This window comes from Polyodon spathula, chromosome 7, assembly GCF_017654505.1.
Source record: "Polyodon spathula isolate WHYD16114869_AA chromosome 7, ASM1765450v1, whole genome shotgun sequence".
In the NCBI taxonomy this organism is placed as follows: domain Eukaryota; kingdom Metazoa; phylum Chordata; class Actinopteri; order Acipenseriformes; family Polyodontidae; genus Polyodon; species Polyodon spathula.
Window position 1 is genome coordinate 10,259,142 of NC_054540.1, and position 18,804 is coordinate 10,277,945.

Here is an 18,804-nt window from a genome sequence, read left to right on the forward strand (position 1 = left end):
TGACTGTTTTTCAAACTGTTTCAGTAGTGAGAGTAGCTATGGAAATTAGTAAAACAAAACCGAAAAAATATCCTACATTCTAGAATTTGTATAATAACGTAAAAAAACAAACAAACAAATTGAATATGATACATTCTTGATATGTATCACATATGTATGTACCCCCCCCCCAAGTGACAACCTCCAATGCTGCCTCCCAATCCCAATTACAGCTACTGGCTGTACGCTCAGTGTGCTTTATCTCCACAGTTTTATCTGCCTGTTACATTTGGAGCATGCTAAAGTGTGGACTGTAAGCGACATCACTGGAAATGGCTCAACTTCAGGATCCTGGATTGGTCTGAAGCTCCACTCATAAGCCAGAGAATGTGTGATGTTAACTGTTTCTTGCAATGTCCCAATCAAACACAAAACCCTGAATACAGCCTGCACAAAATGGTTCCAATAATTTCACAATAGCTGTTATCAATTGTTAGGTGGTATACACAGCTAAAGGGTAATAGATGGTATTAGCTAATATTCCCCAGACTCAATAGACACCTCTGATTAAAATGTGGTTGAAATTTGACCAGGTTGCTGTAACTGGGAATTACAATACCAACTCATTCGACCATAGAAAAAACAAGACAGTCCTCCTGTTAGAGCTTAAAAGCAGTCATTTCTTTCCACTGTAATTAACCTTAAAATGAAAACTATTTTAATTATGCGTCAGAGCATGTTTGCATTTAGAATTATTTTTAAAAATATTACAGAGAGAATTACAGTAAAGTCAAACCAAACAACATTTGTGCATTTAATTTATTTCTTTATTGAACACCAAACTTAGGAACTTAAAAAAAAAAGTTATTATTTTTCAGACCAAGTGAAACGTATTAATTCAAAAGGTCATGAACACAGTTGAATTCTTAGAAAGGCAACTGATGGTACATGTTGTGGCTTGTCACAGTAAGTCATTTTTTTTTTTTTTTTTTTTTTTTTTAAAGTACTCTTTAAATGTTCTAAGTTTTGATTTATCAGTATATCAATTGTGGATTCTAAATTTTTTTAAGCACAGATTTTTTTATTTATTTATTTTTTTTAGCAATTTTTTATATCACTTTCAATTGTGCTTTAAGATTTATTACATTGTAGTCAGCCATTCGTCTGAAAATGCTTGCACTAATATTAAACTGTACTCCAGCAGCCATGCAAAATAGATAAAAAAATACATTTATCAATAGCATGTATGTAACTACAGTATGCACTGAATATAAAACAATATTGAAATATATACTATATAAAAAGCAATGCTGTATACCTTCATCATAGGATCACAAAAAACAGGATCCAAAAAAAAAAAAAAAAAAAAAAAACTGCACTTATTACAGAAGAAAAAAGTGTGACGGCAATACAAAGATACCAGTATTTGGAAAAAGAGCCTTTATATATGGCAGTAACAGACAAAAGGACTGCCAGTATTCAGTATTCAGGACCTGGTCTTTAAAAAGGAATATATATATATTATATATGCGAGAGCGAGAGTATCGAGAGGAGAGAGAGGAGGAGCGGAGAGAGAGGATAAGATATATATATCTATATATGGTGTGTGTGTGTCATATATATATATATATATATTATATATATATATATATATATATATATATACACACACTTTTGAGGTCCTCAAAAAAAGAAAGAAAAAAATCACGACTGAGAGTTTCTAAAATTGTGTTATATAACACAATTAATGAAAACATAAAAAAAAAAAAAATCATAAATCCACTTCAAGCTGAATACAGAGCAAACGGAGAACACGCTCACTGCTTCTCCAATAACTATAAATACATTCAATGTATACATGAAAGACACACGTTACTCGACACACAATACAGAAAAATACAGCATTCCTTGGCAGCTCTGTGCTTTATTTTTTAAATTATATTCAGCATCAGTTTTTGATACTTTAATAATGCCCAGGTGGTGGCTTTTTATTTATTTATTTTTTTTTAACAGTCCACTTTGAATTCAAGTCCAATGTTATTTTTTTCACTTATAGATGTAGTTTAAAGATGGTTACTTCTCAACAATAAATAATGTGTTGGGCACCACTCCAGAGCAGCTGGCACATCTTCAGCAGGGCATAGCAGTCGCTAAGGTTAAGTGGGTTCTCACCTGTATTCACCGAATGTTCCATCATCGTCTTTCATAGGCTGGATTTCCGGATCAGGGTGGGCATCTTCTTTTTCTTTCACTGCAAAATCACAGGTGCAGATACTTCAAGCAAACCAAATCAATACTATTGCTTCAGTCATGTACACTAATTCATTCAGTCACTAATTTAAAGGACTGTAATCACCTGGTGAAACTATCAATACCAGTACATGGTTGTACAGTATTTAATTTACAGCTGTAAATTAAAACAGTGGATCTCTGTATATTCCTGTTCAATGACTATATGTTGTTTATAAGTACACAAAACAGTCCATTTTAAAACTGTTGCCACAACATGAATTTCACATTCAAGTAAATATTACACACATACCTATACAATATTTTATGGAATAATTGCATCTATTTATTATCCCATGATATGTGCTCTTCATCCTCATCCATTACCTTCTCTACATTCCTGGATATACTGCATACTTGTCACCAGTCTCTGAACAATCTTGAGCGAGATGGAATTACCCCAATAACCCCAATAAGAACATATATCATGAGATAGTAAACTGATTTTAAAATAATGTATTGCAGTCTGTTAGAGCTGCCAGGTTGCCCGGTATTTTGGTTTTGTAATATTTCTTTATTAATGAAACTGACCTGGGTATTTGCCACCTTTGTTTCTCTTGATGAAGCAAAAAATCAATAAAACTAGGATTAGAAGGGCAATCGCACACATCAAACCAATGAACCATCCTTGGGTGGCAATATCTACTTGTCGACTTGCCATTGCTGAAAGAGTGTTGAAAACAAAGAAAAAAGGAAAATGTGTGAAAATGCTGACTGAAATATGCTGGAAAAGGCACAAAAAATGTCCCAGAAAAGACAACTTACTTGATAATCATTATGTTAATAGACAATAACATTTAACAGAAAGTAAGTAACTTCATACAGCTCATCCTGCATACTGTAGAAAACATACATTTCAGTCTTACATACATTCAATGTAAACATCCCATCAGTTCATCTGAATCAAGTGTTAAGAAGTACACAGTGGACAAACAAAAAGGTGACAGGTTAATGAATGCAAAACCAACATAAGAGGAGACATCGAGTGACATGCACGGGTTCATGCTGGGAAGCACAAGGAGTGATACATGGAAAGAAACATCATATTATATATAAGCAGTTTCCTGTATTCTGTGATTTCACAAATTAGTGCAAATTATGGGACCTTAACGGTTTTTGAAAAAAAGCTCAGAATAACTGGGTTCAGATGTGTGAATGTGTCCTACCCCTATATTAATTCAGTACCATCTGGAAAAAAGGCTGGCTATCCGAGATGAACATGTAAGCTGCTGATTCCACAGCATCCACACTCATTACACAGAAAAGAATGCATTAAAAACCCAAATAAACCAACAAATTACAGATAGACTTGTGTGAGTAGAAACAAGATTTTGAAACTGTTCGAAGTTGACCAATTTTAACTGGCCCTCACAAGAATTGCTAATTAATATGTGTTTGAACTGCAAAGTCTTTCTATAGTAGCAATGGTTTACAGTGCTCCCTCGATATATAGCTATCTGATTTACACATTATTGAAAACAGTTATTCAATGGCCATTATGCAGTACAGAATAGGTACAATTTACATGTCCTAAAAGTAAATTACAGAACTGTATATGTATGTGTATCAGCTTTATATTGACCGCTTCTATATGTTTAGCAGAACCAAAATGATGGTATAATACACATTACATATAACAGCGTGGTCTTTGTTTATTTTTTTCCAGAAATATATGTAAGAGCAATAAAGGTCTAGCTTAAAAAATAAATAAATAACAATTTTCCCAAATCATGTTGTTTCAGGCTAATATACCAAAACATAAATAAAACAATAAAAAACATTGTTCATTTCCTACGCGAAGCCTGTGAGATGAATATGAATACCTTTGTAACATGATGGTAGCATGCAGAAAACTGATTCCACTGCATTCAGTATCATTGCAAGCCCTCTACACCTTACATGTTATTGTTTGCTTTGCCCCTCAAGAGGGTCACAAAAAACACATTTGTATTTATACAGTAAATGATCAATGGAGACATGTTCAATAATTCATTTGTTGGACCAGTTTGGATGTCGATCTTGTCATGAATTCCTTAGTTAAGACTGAAACATACAAAAACGCAAAAAAAAAAAAAAGGAACTAATAAAAAGTACAATTATGTATAATGCAGACAATTTGAGGCAGGATTCGTTTATCTGACAGTGTGTTCTGCCTCACCTGGATCGGTTTTAAAAACTTCTTCTGTACTCTGAACAGGTTGATCAGAATGACCCTTAGCAACAACTCTGACTTTATATGTGGTTCCTGGCATTAAGCCTTTTATCACAAAGAAGGATTGAGTGCCATTTACAAACTCTTTTTTCCAGTCTTCTTCACCTAAAAGAATTTTAGGAAGACAATGAATCCGAAACAACATTCCGTTCAATAGATGAAGCAGTAGTGAAAATGATGGTGAAATCATGCACCTGTAATCCACATGCAGACTGTTTAGCATTTATTATAAAGCTCTTTTTTATTCTTTTATAATTAATCTTTCAGTCTTTATAAAACACGACTTCAGTAGTTGTTAATTTAATTAGTAAGGCTTTCATTTCTTGTTAATTATGCATTCTGTTAATATTAACACATTACTGTATAACCAATGCTTTTCATTAAACAAGGCTGATTGCTGATTTCAGTCATGCATTATCCAATAAAGCAACACCATATTCCCAATATAACTAAGCACTTTTTATAACCTCAATGAAACATTATTTAAAAAAGCAGGTTGTTAATACTAGCCTATATGCAAGATATTAATAATGCACTTTAAAGGAGAAACATATTTAGTATGTTATATGTTTAGCTGTTGTTGTTATTATTATTAAGATATGTAAGTTACACCCACTGAGGCAATATCTCATTTAGTGGGACGTCCAGTCCATTTTCACCTGCATAATGAAGATTTTTATTTAATGTATTGAAGTTAAAAAAAAAAAAGGATTCCAGGATGATAGTTCAAATTACATAATACATTTAGTAATTTTGAAATGTTAAATTCCTAGTTAAACTACAGTACGTCTGTCTACAGGGTGAATTTTAGTGGCCATAAAAATAATCAATTCAAAAGTATTTAGTTTTAGTTTTCTTTTTTTTTTTCCATTCATATTTACATATTTAGTGTGAGTGTGCGTTGAACAGTTAGGGTGCTTTAAGACGCTGGAATAAAAGACAGGTGTGTCGGTTCCCTCATATTTGTTTTTGTTGCTGTTCTCTTTACAAAAGCATTTTTACATTATTATTATTTTTTTTTTTTTAATGACTGGTAAACAGTAATCATTTTTAGAACTGAAAATTGCAATACAGTCCGGTAAAACAATGTCTTCATTTTTGTATGTGCGACTGGTTATATAAAAGTTTAGGATTGCTAATGAGGAACAAGCAAAATATGTTCTTACTGTCTTCTACCATATATTCAATATAAAAGCTCATATCTGGTCCCCAATACTCCCAACTGATATTTGCAAAGTCCTCCGAAGCAGTTGTATTAATGTTTCCAAATACTGGACCAACGGGGCGGACTGAGTATGCAATAAAAAAGAACATACATTATGAAACTAATAGTATACTTCAAGAAATAATCACAAATAGCTTAAATAGCATTCCTTATTTTATATTTTAAAAAATGACTACACCAACTACAATACCAGCACAGATAAGTTAAAACATCATACTGTATCTTAAATCAGGAATACAAAATTAAAACACATGTTATCATAATTACTGTAAACTTTTTTGTGAGAGTAACACAACAATAAGACAGCATCCTCCAAGAAAAATATAAAGTTCTCAACCTTGTCAAAAACTTGTTTACAGGTACTCCAAGATTAATGTTTATCGGGGTTTGTAAAACCAGCAGATCGTCAACAGTTATTTGTAAAATGAAATGTGTGTATATGTTAGGATGCCAGGTATAATTGTGGAATGATCACATCGGCTTGGGATCCCAACATGTACATCAATTAACCCTAGAAAGTGCTAGTGATAAATAGCTTCATCAAGAAATGACAGTACCCTTGTGGAATGTGGGACGGAGAGTATGCATTGGAGGGGAAGTTGCAAGAGGGGGTTCTGAATATCCTGGAAGAACATGGGAAGGGACAAAGAAGAAGGTAAACAACAGAAAAGACACAGACAGAGACAGGTCATGGTCACGTTCTTGAAATGGGCCAAACAAGAACTAAGTTGTAAAATACAGTCATTTTTAAAACCTGATACCGGTATGCTGTAGGTCACTAAACGACTTTAGGAATATCACAAAGCGTTTTAATTGAAAGTGTAATTTTGTTTTTTGAAGAGAAAAGCACCCTTTTCATGCTAAAAATATGTTAATGCTAAAAATATGTATTATGTGTATTACCTGTTCAATATCCTATCCTGTTATGTTTACTAACTATTCCAGCAGAAATTGCTTCTGAAAAGACTCCTTAAAGCTGATTGTGGGGAAGTGAGGTAGGGAAGTAGGCCTATATTACTACTGCACTCTGCACTCAGCCTGTGCAACATTGATATACCTCCACAATCAGCCTTGAAGAGTCTCTTGAGAAGCCAGTAGTTAGTAAACATGGCAAATAATGATCTACTATAAGCACAAACAACAACAAGGAATCATACTGAATACACACCATATGATATTATACAGGTAATGCATCAATATAGGGACAAAGAAGATATGAGCCCTAAATTATTATTTCACATGGCTTTGTGATTTTCCCCCGTCTGCGCTTGCTAAGAGCGGTCAAAAAGTCTTATGTCCCTCTTCAACATTCCACTACCAGGTTTATCAAAACTAATACTTATTTGGCTGCTTTTGAAAATCGTGCCGATAGTATTAAATCACTTGACAGGAAATTACACGCATATTAAAAGACAAGAGAAGAATACAAGTTGTAACTGCATCATCATGCAACATTTGGAATTTCATGCAAGTTATAGTGCATAGTTAGCAAGCATAAGAAAATCAACATCAAGTATTAAGCCAATAGAAGTGAAAATCCGAAATAGGCCTAACGTTCCTAATGATCAGTTCAATACTAATGATCTAAGAACACGTACAGAAGCATAAACAGTCAAAACATTTTGGAGAAAAACGTGGTTCCATGCAGAAACTATGAGAAACGTGTTACAGAGTTCTTATGAGAAGTCTTATTTAAAGATAAAATAGTCAGTTTCATTAGCAGTATTCTGTGTTGTAGACTTTAAAGGTATACAGTCCCTCTGAATCTGCATAATATTTCATTTTTCACCTGTTTATTATCCTATTACGGGCTCCATTCAAACATATGTTTTAAGGTTTTTTTTTGTTTGTTTTTTAAAGCTTGTTATCACACATTTTCTTGGGTTAAAAAGTGCTGCAAAAACTGAAAAGAAGCTTCTCTCAAACAGTTTTTTTAATCAAAAAACAACAAAATATATTCCTGAAAGCAGTCCTTCAAGTTTTGTCAAGCAGGGTCCTACATATGTAACAATGATGTATTACTGTTAAGCACTTCAGGTCATTTTAAAGAAGCATATTTTACCTTTGTGTCTGTCTGTAAACAGAGCAGGTGATGAGACCAGTATAAAAATGACCACTAGGAGGGTGTGTGGGTGAGATTACTGGTGCAAACCCTAGTGAAACTACAGTGGTCATTTCTATACCTCATTTCATATACTCTACCTTGCTCAGACTGCTTGGGAGTTATTAATAAATAATTTACCCTGATAAATGGTGAATAAAAACACATATCAGGGTGTAACAGGGAGAGATCTGTGCTGACTCTGCTGGCGTGTTCACGGGCTGCAGGAAGAGGGCGGCAGTCGCCTGTGGGTCATGGCAGTGACACGGGGAGGTGGGAAAGTAGGTGTGTGGACTTTCCCCCTCTCTGAATGGCTGAGAGGCGCATCTTGGGAGATTGTTAGCCCTATAAATTAACGCGCTGTTGTTTCCTCAGGTCTGCCCACTTAGACGCAACGAGAGTGCGGAAGCTCTGATCCAGGACTGGGAATCAGGCGAAACAAAGAGTTTCATAGCGAGATAGAGAGAGCGGGGAACCCTTGGGCAGACCCTGGCTTATTGTGAAAAAACAGGCTAGTTAGCCTACAGAGTAGGACGGTGACCAGGGTCGTACGGGTAGCGGCGACCGGGATAACGCTGCCGAGTGCAGCACCTTTTATCTGTAGTTTTATTACTGTTTTATTTTCCATTGTTCTTTTCGCCTTCTGTTTTCATTATTATTTCTTTGAGCACCTGCGAGTGCACTTGCTGTTCACGTACCAGCTGTGGTATTTCCATGGTGCTGTCTATCATCGTTGATAGGCAGCCCACGGTCAACAGTGCCCTCTGCCGGAAAAAGCAAGAACTGTTTGCAAATAAAACTGGGCACCTGTGTGGTGTTTTCAAGTACACCTATCTGTCTCCTAGTCAGTGAATTACCCACACCCCTTCCACACAGGGGATAAATAGTAAAGAAAATAAATATCATGCAAATTCAGAGAATAGTCCTTTAACAACATGCTCTTAGATTTAGTCGTTTATCAAGTACACCATCCTGTCGTGCTGTATAGTTGCACTTAGTTTTGAACACTGCAAAAACCAAAATGCAGATCTTTTTTTACCTTTGTCTGCATCTTCAGCAGGTTGATTAATACGAGCTTAAACAAAAGAACAATAATAAAAAAGGAACTGTAATTAGGCACAGAACACATGACTCACACTAGTAACCACGTAACATAGACAAACTATATAACATATTGGTTATTGCACTGATATGCAGAGGACAGCCTTTACTGAATGATTTTCAATGGCAAAACAAAAATATGTGTATGAGACAATTCAGTAGAGTTTCTGGGCCATAGTCTGATATGCACAATACATATGTAATTATTGTGTGAAACTGTTTGGAAATTTTCAGGTGACGAACGATGGAGGCAACATAAAGAAATAAAGAACTACTGTAGACAAGGAACTTCAACTACTGCCTTGTAGAGACATTCTGTGGACAGCTATGTTAAGCTTGTCGATTGCCAAAATTGTTTAGAATCTCTACAGTGTGTAAAAACAAAAAACACCAACGTTGTTAAATACTTCCTGTTTCATAGGACAAGGAAGTGATACACAACACCATACAGGTTAGAAACAAACACAATGAAAAGTTATTAGCAGGAAAACACAAAAACATCCAGCAGCACATACATCACTCACATACAGAGACCGATAAGGCTCTGTTTTCAACCTTTTCTCAACCTTTTCGTTTCTAATAAAAACTACTATAGGTCAGTAGGGAAGCTTTCAAGAGCTGTTGAGGACAGTGAACATGTTGGTTAATGCTCATGAAAGCAACTGTAATGTATCTTAACACCACACTATAAAACAATGAAAAAAGCCTACTGTTAACCCACTTGAAAAAGTAAAAACACCTGGCTTAGGCCACTAAAATCTTTTCAAATGTTTTAAAAAGTATTATTAAAAATGAAAACCCCCATCATTTCATATATTATACATTACCTTCATCCATAATTGTTACAGCTTCTTCTGTTATTATGTTTCCAGGTCCCTTTGATGTTTGGGCGTTTAAATAAAATTTATAGCGCGTGCTATAGTTTAGGTTTTTCAATGTCCAGTTAGTTTCATTGGCAGGGATTATAATCTTCACCAGAGGGCCCAGTTCATGGGTGTTGTTGACTTTAAAAGCAAGAAGGAGAAATGTTAACCCACGCAATGCATTTTAAATATACAAGACCACATATATTTTAATTTTACAAATTATTTTAAAACGTACATTAAAATGTGGCATTTAAAGCATGTGTACAATGTTTTTTTTTTTTTTTTTTTTTTTTTTTAAATACTAAAACTTCACTTTAACAAAATACAATGGTATTTTAAGAGTAAGTAGGCTTCTGTAGCTTAAAATATCATTTACAATTTTTGTTTCTACAATTTTGGTGTTTGCAATCAGAGTGTTTATGGGTTTTGTTGTTCCAGTATTTAGTTATTATTATTATTATTATTGGCTCTAGTACAGAATCCATAGAGTTTAGTTAACATTGACCCTACATGTGTATTAGTCATTATGCACTCACTTGGTTGGTACTTCAGTGTGTAGCCAGTCAGAAGACCATTGCGATGAGAAGGAGCACCCCACTCCAGGGTTAAAGAATCAAGCATTGGGTTCAAAATCTTCAAAAACGCAGGAGCATTGGGTACTGGATTACAAACAATAGTAATGAAACAAAAGCACAATATCTGAGTGAGCAGGAGAACATTGTCAGTGAAACTGTACACTACTCTAGATTCGCTAAGGAAGCTGAGAGAAACTGAACTTTTGTGCTAAGTTTAAACATTTTGTTTTCATGAATGCTATTAGAAAGCACTGTAGTAAGAAATAACTTGTGAGCATGAATTTAACATCCAAAGAAGTTTGCCTGAATTTCTAAGCTTTGCACTACAGTACATGGTTCACTGTATTCCAGATACATGAACACACACTCAGATTTGTGGGAAAGACTTACTACTCTTAATTTACAAAGGTTTTATTCTCACAATGAAACGGTTTAACACAGTATCTGATGGAGCATTTTGTGTATCAGCTCTTGTGTGAATGGTATTCCTACTGTATTTCTATACAGAACCAAAGCAATGTACAATGTGCAAATGTATAGGCTGGTGAATATTGTTGTAGTTGATATAAAAATCAAGAAGTACACAGCACAGAGTTTGAGAGCGGTCCATCCTAGGTTAGATTTTAAAATGGTGTCATTTCAGCACTTTTCACAAGCAACAAAATTTACATGAAATAATGCAATTTAAAAAAAAGGAAGGTTTGTTGCCATACCGCCTTCAGGAGTTTCAAATTGTTCATCGGGGCTAGGAGGGCCTTCTCCTTTCCCATTAAACACCCGCACGTTGAGTTTGTAGAGGCTGAAAGGTTCCAGTCCTGGTAACTTCCCGTGAGTCTTGTCTCCACTGAATGTCAAGATCTTTTTCTCTACATGACGTCGACTACGTTTAAATACACTTCCCTCCTTCCAGTAGTAAATCTACAACCGTGCCAAAAACAAAGTACTTTTTTTTTTTTTTTTTGTGGAGGGTAAATATTTCAGGTTAATGCATGTGTTTCTCTAAACTGACAGTTTAAACACACTTTTTGCGCTTACTTTGTATCCTTTCAGGTGCCCTCTAACACTTTTCGGAGAAACTGGTTCCCAATGGACTTCTGCCAGGGTGCTGTTCTCTACACGAACTCGCACATTTCCAGGGGCCGCCATTGGTACTGGTAAAAGAATAAAATAATGATTTAATAAATGTTAAAGAGTGTTATAAAATGGCTTGGGCTACTTAAACCCCGTGATTGGCTGAACAAGATTAAATAACCGTGCAGTAAGAATTGTTTTATTCCTTGCTAAGGGCTAATCACCTCTGAAGATCAAAGCGTATCTGGGTCAAAAGCTTTAAACAATCTTCCTGCTACACAGGGAAATACAACCAGACACCATATGCAGTATTTGTACTCTAAATAGTATTGACTTTTGCAATATTACATCTTTTTATCTTGCTTTTATCTAAGTTGCTTGAAACCTAAAATTGTATTACTGTGTATGAAACATGGAGTGGATATGCAGTAACACTGGACATCAACTAGTTGGTGTATGGGCAAAAGGGGCCTTTCACAGCTTAAATTAATCTGTGCTTAAAGTGAACAAATATGGTTCTTTGTTGAAGTTACTTAAACAATACTCACAGTCTTCTCCTGAATATCCAACAACAACAGAAGGCTCAGGAGCAATCCCAAGGTCATTTAAAGCTTGTACTTTGATCTCGTATGGGACGAAGGTCTGTGTACCCGAAACAATGTACTTAGAAACATTTGCAACCGTCACAGATGTCCAGTCATCATCCACATCTTTTTGTCTCCAATGAACTTTGTACTGGAGTCCTGGTCCATTTGACTGTATACCTGTTAGAGTCTGCATTAAAAGACAATATGTGAGCCCTGTGAACTTGCTACCACTCTCAACTGGAATAAAACATTGGCTTTGCAAATTACCTACTATAATGATTTTTATATTTTGAAATTCAGCAGTAGTCTATTGATGAAGCACAGAGATATTTCAAGTTTTGAATGTTTGCTGTAAGAATGTTTTATTATTATTATTATTATTATTATTATTATTATTATATTATTATTATTATTATTATTATAATTACTGACTGTTTCTGGGTCATGTATTGAGCATCATAAAGTTAGTAAGAGAAAATTCATTCATTAATTTTCTGTCAAAACGAAAAAGCACAAATAAAACAATGCCGGATTACCAGGTTATGACATGTAATGTACACGAGATGGAATTGTTTGACACGTAAAAGGAATTAAAAATAGTCCCTGATTTGTCCAGATCAAATAAAAGCTAACATGTAATTGTAACTCTTTAGGGTCAAGAGTACATCTTAATATTTCTGTTCTGAATATTTCTGAAAAGATGACATTTTCCTACCTGCCATGTTATCACCAAATTGTCAGGTTCATTTCCTGCACCTTCTACCTTTGATGGGTTTTCATCTGGTGCTGTGAGTATAAATATACATATTAATTAAAGGATCATGATCCTCTTTGAAATCATTAATGTTTAACAGAATCTATTTTGGGATTTCATAGGATTTCCTGATTATAAACAGAATGAGTTCTTCCGTACCGGCCGGTGCTGTTTGATACTGTCGTGATGGATAGCTGGGTTGGCTTCTTCCCACTTCATTGACGGAAATCACACGGAATGAGTAGAGTACATGTGGAGATAGTTCTAGATGTGCACTGCTCTTTGTTCCAGGGACCTCGGTCAGATAGTGCCAAACTCCCGGTTCATGAAGTCCATCTTCATACTCAACTATGTACTCTACAAAATCACAATAAATAGGCATTTGCATTTCTATCAACTGTCAACTGCGTAGTTTCTGTCGGACATCCAAGCTTATCTAGAAAAAAAAAAACTAACCAGCTTAACACATTTTAGGGTGGCGGTATTGATATCTGTTGCAGTTTATATTCTTATTTAAAAACCCTTTGGTTTCATATCCTGCTTTTATCTGGCTCATTTTCAGGATCTGACAGCACTGTTTCTAAAACTGTCAACACACACAAACTCCCTGGTTTCTTCAATTCATATGCTAGATACACCAGAGTGTTTTTCTCTTAAATGATGTTAACACTTTTATGCTGGGTTTTGTGAAACGCTTTAACAAAGACTTAAATACAACAATGTAAAAGTGCCATGTTTATCTTAGCAGTCAAAATGTAAATAAAGAAGTAAGCCTACTTTCAATGACACTGTTGTGGTCAAACCCTGGAGTCCATGTGAGATGAATGCTTCTTTCACTTTCATCTGTCAGCTCTAAATCAGTGGACGGATCAGTTCGATCTGAAAACCAAGAACAAAAATGTCGTCCTGATCCAAAGTTTGTGTATGTGTGTGTGTATGTGTGTGTGTGTGTGTGTGTGTGTGTATTGAATTTGACCAGCTACAAGCATGTTACCAATTGATCTACAATAATTAAACACAGAGATAGTGATCTATTATTCAGTCAATACAATAGCCACTCTGAGAAATAGCTCTACAAATTTAAAGGCTTAGTGTAGCTGGTCCATTTAAAAAAAAGCAACCATGAATGAAAAAACAAATGACATTGATTAAAGCCAAAACAAAATCGAAACATGCATGTTTTGAAAAAAATCTAAACCATCACAGTGATATTTTTTAAACTCCTTTGGTTATGTCTTTAATATTTCAAAAGCAGGTATGCAAAACCCAATTCAAGGGAGTTATAAAACTACAAAGTGATGTTAACTGTTTCTACATCACAAATAACCTGTGTTTTTAATATGGCAGCAATCCATTTCTGGAAAATACCGAGATGTGATGAAGACCTGCTCATTCCACTAAAATAATATCAAAACAATGCATAGGTGACAACAATACTATGCTGGATACTTTTGTTACAGATGACAATAAATGCAGTTAAGCTTCATTTGAAGATCTTCATCATATGTGCAAAACACAGAACAATAAAACATTTTTAAAAAGCAATATGAATGTGTAAGAGAAATATAGAAAAATTGGATTTGCTCAGCGTGGAAAAGTACTGGCATCTTGCTCGCATAACCTTGTATGCTTTGCTTAAGATAAAGTTTTGCCTGCCATGGAAGAGTACTGTAATCTTGCTCCCATAACCTTGTACGCTTTGCTTAAGATAAAGTTTTGCCTACATTGCAGCTGCAGCTGTGAGACAATAGATAAGATGAGCCAGACTTGTCTTTCTTTTTTTGCTATACACACAAAACAGCCATTCTGTTATTTGCTTGCTTAACTATATACCACGTATGCATAGGGATAAATTGTTTCCCTTATATGCTAATATCTGAATCATCATTGGCTAGCCTTCTGCCTTACTGATAGTTTTAAGGTATATAAGAAACTGATCCAACTCTGTATGTTGGAACGCTACTCGATGATTATCTAGCACCCTGTGTGCTAAGAGTGTTCACAGTTTGCAAACTTAATAAATAAAGGCCTGTGTGTTTGGAACTCACAGTCTCTCTTCCTTTATTAGAATTTCCATGACAAATGACATACAGAAAACAGTGGAAGCAATGGCTCAAAACTGATGTGCACAATACATAATCTTCATGAATAACTACATGATATGTCATGAATGGAATCATTGTCTTCCACAGTGTTTCACTGTGCTGATGAAGCCATGTGCCACACTGGATGAAATAAACATTCCCCCGATAACAACACCATGCTTGAAAACAAAAAAAAAAAAAAAAAAAAAAAAAAAAAAATAAAAATGTCCCAAGTTAACTGAAAGTAAAATATGCTCAGACAGACACTTGCTGTTGGTTTACCGTAAATGATAGCTGGAGTTGGGGTAGCAGCTGAAAGGACAGCAGTGTAGGGTTTAAGTTGGTGTTAGTAGTTTGTAATACAAGCACAATAATACATTATGGTTCATACAGTACTCTGAAACTATTGATGCTTGATAAGCCCCACATTTAGGAATTAACACATCTTTTAATACTTTGACATTCAAACTTCAGGTTGTAAGTCTCACATTAAAATCTATACGTTGGAAAACAAGATGCCATGTGCTGTACAACAGCTGCACTGATGGATTCAACAGATAGAAATCCTATGTGTAATAATTGGGAAAAGTAAATAAAAGACTTTTTTTTTTTTACTTTTACAGACCAACTGGCAATATTAGTTCCAATTAGAGTGTGCAAAACCAGCCAGAAAATGTTTCTCCAAGATTTTAAACATATGTATGAATACTGCAATACTGTTAGTGATATTAAAGGCAATGTTGAGAGATAAAGTCACTGAATGCACTTGTCTTTGAAGGAAGGAAATTTGTGTTTATTAACTGGAAGAATTCCCCACAAAAGTTTTCACAATATAATTTTTTTTATAATTATTACCAAAATTGATATGCACTACAATTAGTTTGTATGTTAACATTATGTATATTACATTACATTTATACTAGAACAATAAATACAAACTAATCAGCACAGATCAGGATTCAATATAAATATTTGTAGAAAATTATATATTTTTAGAAATGCATTTAGTTTTTCACTAAATTGATACTGATAACCAAGTTAACTGAAAGTGAAATATGCTCAGACAGAAACTTGCTATTGGTTTACCGTGCATTCCTCACATTAAAAAACAAAGTACAAACATTGTACACCCACGACATTCACACACATGTAAACCACCACGTCAGCTAAAGGCTCAAATAGATATTAAACAAGGAACACCAATACGAGTACTTCATTAGTATGTTTAAAAGTCAAATTACATTAATAAATACATTCCATACCAGTATGTGAAGAATAAAAGACAAGAGTAAAATCAGTAAAGGTAAAAAAAAATAAAATAAATAATAGCAATCACTTAGACCACTGAAAGGAATCTTTTTAATGGGTTTGATTATCCCTAATTGCCCTTTTTCACCCCACACTATTTTATTGCATTCATTTTAATAAACCCCCTGCTGGGAGCTGGAGCTGAAATCTTCCACTGTTAAGATCATATAAATAACCCAGTGGTTTATTATTATTATTATTATTATTATTATTATTATTAATGATGGCAATATAGCTGTAGTTTTTCAAAACATTATTTCTTAGACAAAACAGTTAAAGAAAAAGAAAAATAAAGACAAATAAAATGGTCTTACCAACAACAGTCAGCTCCGCACTGGCAGAGTCCTTGTCCAGTGAGGTGTTTGCTATACATGTGTATGTGCCTTCGTCGATTTCAGCAACCTCACCAATAGTCAGACTGTCTTCACCAACTATAAATCTTAAACAAAAATAAAAAACTACTGATTTGTCAACATAATGCTTCCATTTCCATGGTACTTTAAAGCTGCACAGTGCTCTCCAGAGACTGTACCCATCTAAATTCTATTGTATTTCTGAAAGCAACATCACATCACTGTGATCAACTCTATTCACAGAACTTTTAGTTACACTCAATCTAAACATACAGAGTTTGAAAGACAAATAATTATGTGCCAATGTGTTTCACACAAAAACACACACAACTGAATAGAGCTATAGTTAGTATGAAATTAGCTGGCTGATGTGTTTTGGGCTATCACAATGGCAGTGGCAAAATAATGGCCATTGCTTAGGGTTACCTTAACGTTAATAAACTGTTAAATTAATACAACAACCCTACACCATTTACAAGATGCAGCAGCAATATATAAGACATGCACATTATTTAACAGACTGGTGAAGCAACTTACTATAATGGGAAACAACAAATTTCTCTGCGACTTGTGTCTGATTCAGTTTTTTTCAAGAGCTCTGACAATTTCCAACTTTGTGTAGCAAGAGAAACAGCGACGCATTTTGACGATGAGGTGGAAATCAGAATACAAAATAATTAATTTAATAAACCAATCAGTGTCCCTCAAGACGCTCTCACAATGCCAAGTCGCTTTTTTACAAAACAGTATTGTATCTATTGTGAAGAATCGCTAGCGGTGCCAAGGTGGTGTTCTTCTAAGCAATGTCCCTGTTCCTTTAGCTAGAGCCAATACAATGGGAAAAATCTGTAACACCACAAGGGTGTTCCCTTAGGCGAAATGTTCTCTTAGGAGGTGTTCCTATATGCAAGACTACTGTATATATACACACACACACACACCTCAGGTCCCACTGTTAAGCTAGTTGCCTATTTTTACCTGCAAAACCTCATGATGTTACTGAACCCTGAAGGCCTGGAATGCCAGGATAGTTTGGGTAACTGACCAGCAGGGGTCGCCAAAGCATGATGAGCTAACCAGAACATACCTCTCATCGTCTGGTAATTCTTCATTGTTCTTCAGCCACATAATTGTAGGTGTGAAGGTTGGATCATGTTTAACCTTGCACTCAAAAATAACTTTTCCAGCAACTTGTACAACCCTGTATTCAGGCTGTTTTATTATCCTTGTTGGGTCTGCAACATAAGAGAGTTGTTAAGAAATATTTCTCCAGAACTTCAACATAATTGATTCAGACCCCTCATTGATTAAAACAAAGTCCTTTATCAGTGCTGGGGTTGAATCTTTACTGTACATAGTTCATTAAAATATATAAAAACAATCTGGAATGACTTACCTTTGACTTCCAGTTGGACACGGTTCTCTGCTTTTCCCAAGTCATTCATTGCTATACAGGTATATTTCCCGTTATTGTCTTTCTGTGCCACATGGATTTCCAGTGTGCCATTATCATGTATAACGTACGGGTCTCCATCCAGGATACTCGTTTGATCATCTTTGAACCTTGCATTGGAAAAATCAGTGTTTACTTATCAACAAAATGTTTTGGTTATTCCCCCAGTCTTTGTTGATCGGTTGATTCTTTAGTAAAAGTAGACGGGTACCAATTATGTTTGAGTTACTGTATTTTTCAGTATATTAAAAAAAAAAAAAAAAAAAAAAGCAAAAGGGCCAGTAAGTTCAGAAGACAAGACAGAGCACCTGGGAATATGCTCCAAAACATAATCATATGTCAAACATGATGCAAAAGAAGTTTCAGCAGCTTATAACAAACAATCTCAATGATCATTAATGCTTCTTTAAAGCACTGCTCATTGGACCCTTGTAAATCTAGTATTGGGAGTTCTGTTATTCTAATGCAATACTTTGAAATCTAAAATGTGGATTCAAAAGGCATCTTACCAATTAATTTTAGGTATCGGAGCACCAAAGAATGCACAGTCTAGTAAAGCACGATTGTTGGTAATGACCTGATACATCTGGTTAGCTGGAGTCAGGATTCTTGGTGGTTCAGCTGAGATATACATATATACATATATAAAAAGTTAGAATTTGTGATTTAAATTGAATGGCATATCACAACAATGTGCGCTCTCCAATGATCATACTCAGAAAACGTAAATATCATTACATTAAGGGTATAAAACATTCACCGCTGTCTCTGTATTTTCCCCAGACTGTTTATTATTGTTTTTTTTATTATAAAATTTTTGGATTATAAAATTAATATTAAATTTAG

The 18,804-nt window shown here is 34.8% G+C and overlaps 1 protein-coding gene across 24 annotated transcripts in view; it reads right to left on the minus strand.

Annotated features, from left to right (window-relative positions):
• Window positions 1-18,804, minus strand: part of LOC121318134 (neuronal cell adhesion molecule-like) — a 97,528-nt gene that overhangs the window by 1,393 nt on the left and 77,331 nt on the right. For 8 of the 24 annotated variants that reach the window (XM_041254474.1, XM_041254470.1, XM_041254472.1 and 5 more), the window contains 19 exons: window positions 18,468-18,579; window positions 17,902-18,068; window positions 17,593-17,740; window positions 16,467-16,591; window positions 15,127-15,156; window positions 13,538-13,639; window positions 12,920-13,117; window positions 12,722-12,792; window positions 11,968-12,193; window positions 11,384-11,499; window positions 11,062-11,266; window positions 10,310-10,432; window positions 9,735-9,911; window positions 8,846-8,881; window positions 6,263-6,328; window positions 5,647-5,769; window positions 4,427-4,585; window positions 2,800-2,931; window positions 2,152-2,230 (listed from right to left, as the gene is read on the minus strand). In XM_041254474.1, the coding sequence (XP_041110408.1) occupies window positions 2,152-2,230; window positions 2,800-2,931; window positions 4,427-4,585; window positions 5,647-5,769; window positions 6,263-6,328; window positions 8,846-8,881; window positions 9,735-9,911; window positions 10,310-10,432; window positions 11,062-11,266; window positions 11,384-11,499; window positions 11,968-12,193; window positions 12,722-12,792; window positions 12,920-13,117; window positions 13,538-13,639; window positions 15,127-15,156; window positions 16,467-16,591; window positions 17,593-17,740; window positions 17,902-18,068; window positions 18,468-18,579 (2,395 nt within the window). The remainder of the gene's footprint in view (window positions 1-2,151; window positions 2,231-2,799; window positions 2,932-4,426; window positions 4,586-5,646; window positions 5,770-6,262; window positions 6,329-8,845; window positions 8,882-9,734; window positions 9,912-10,309; window positions 10,433-11,061; window positions 11,267-11,383; window positions 11,500-11,967; window positions 12,194-12,721; window positions 12,793-12,919; window positions 13,118-13,537; window positions 13,640-15,126; window positions 15,157-16,466; window positions 16,592-17,592; window positions 17,741-17,901; window positions 18,069-18,467; window positions 18,580-18,804) is intronic. The other 16 variants (XM_041254492.1, XM_041254483.1, XM_041254485.1 and 13 more) reach the window with 9 other exon arrangements.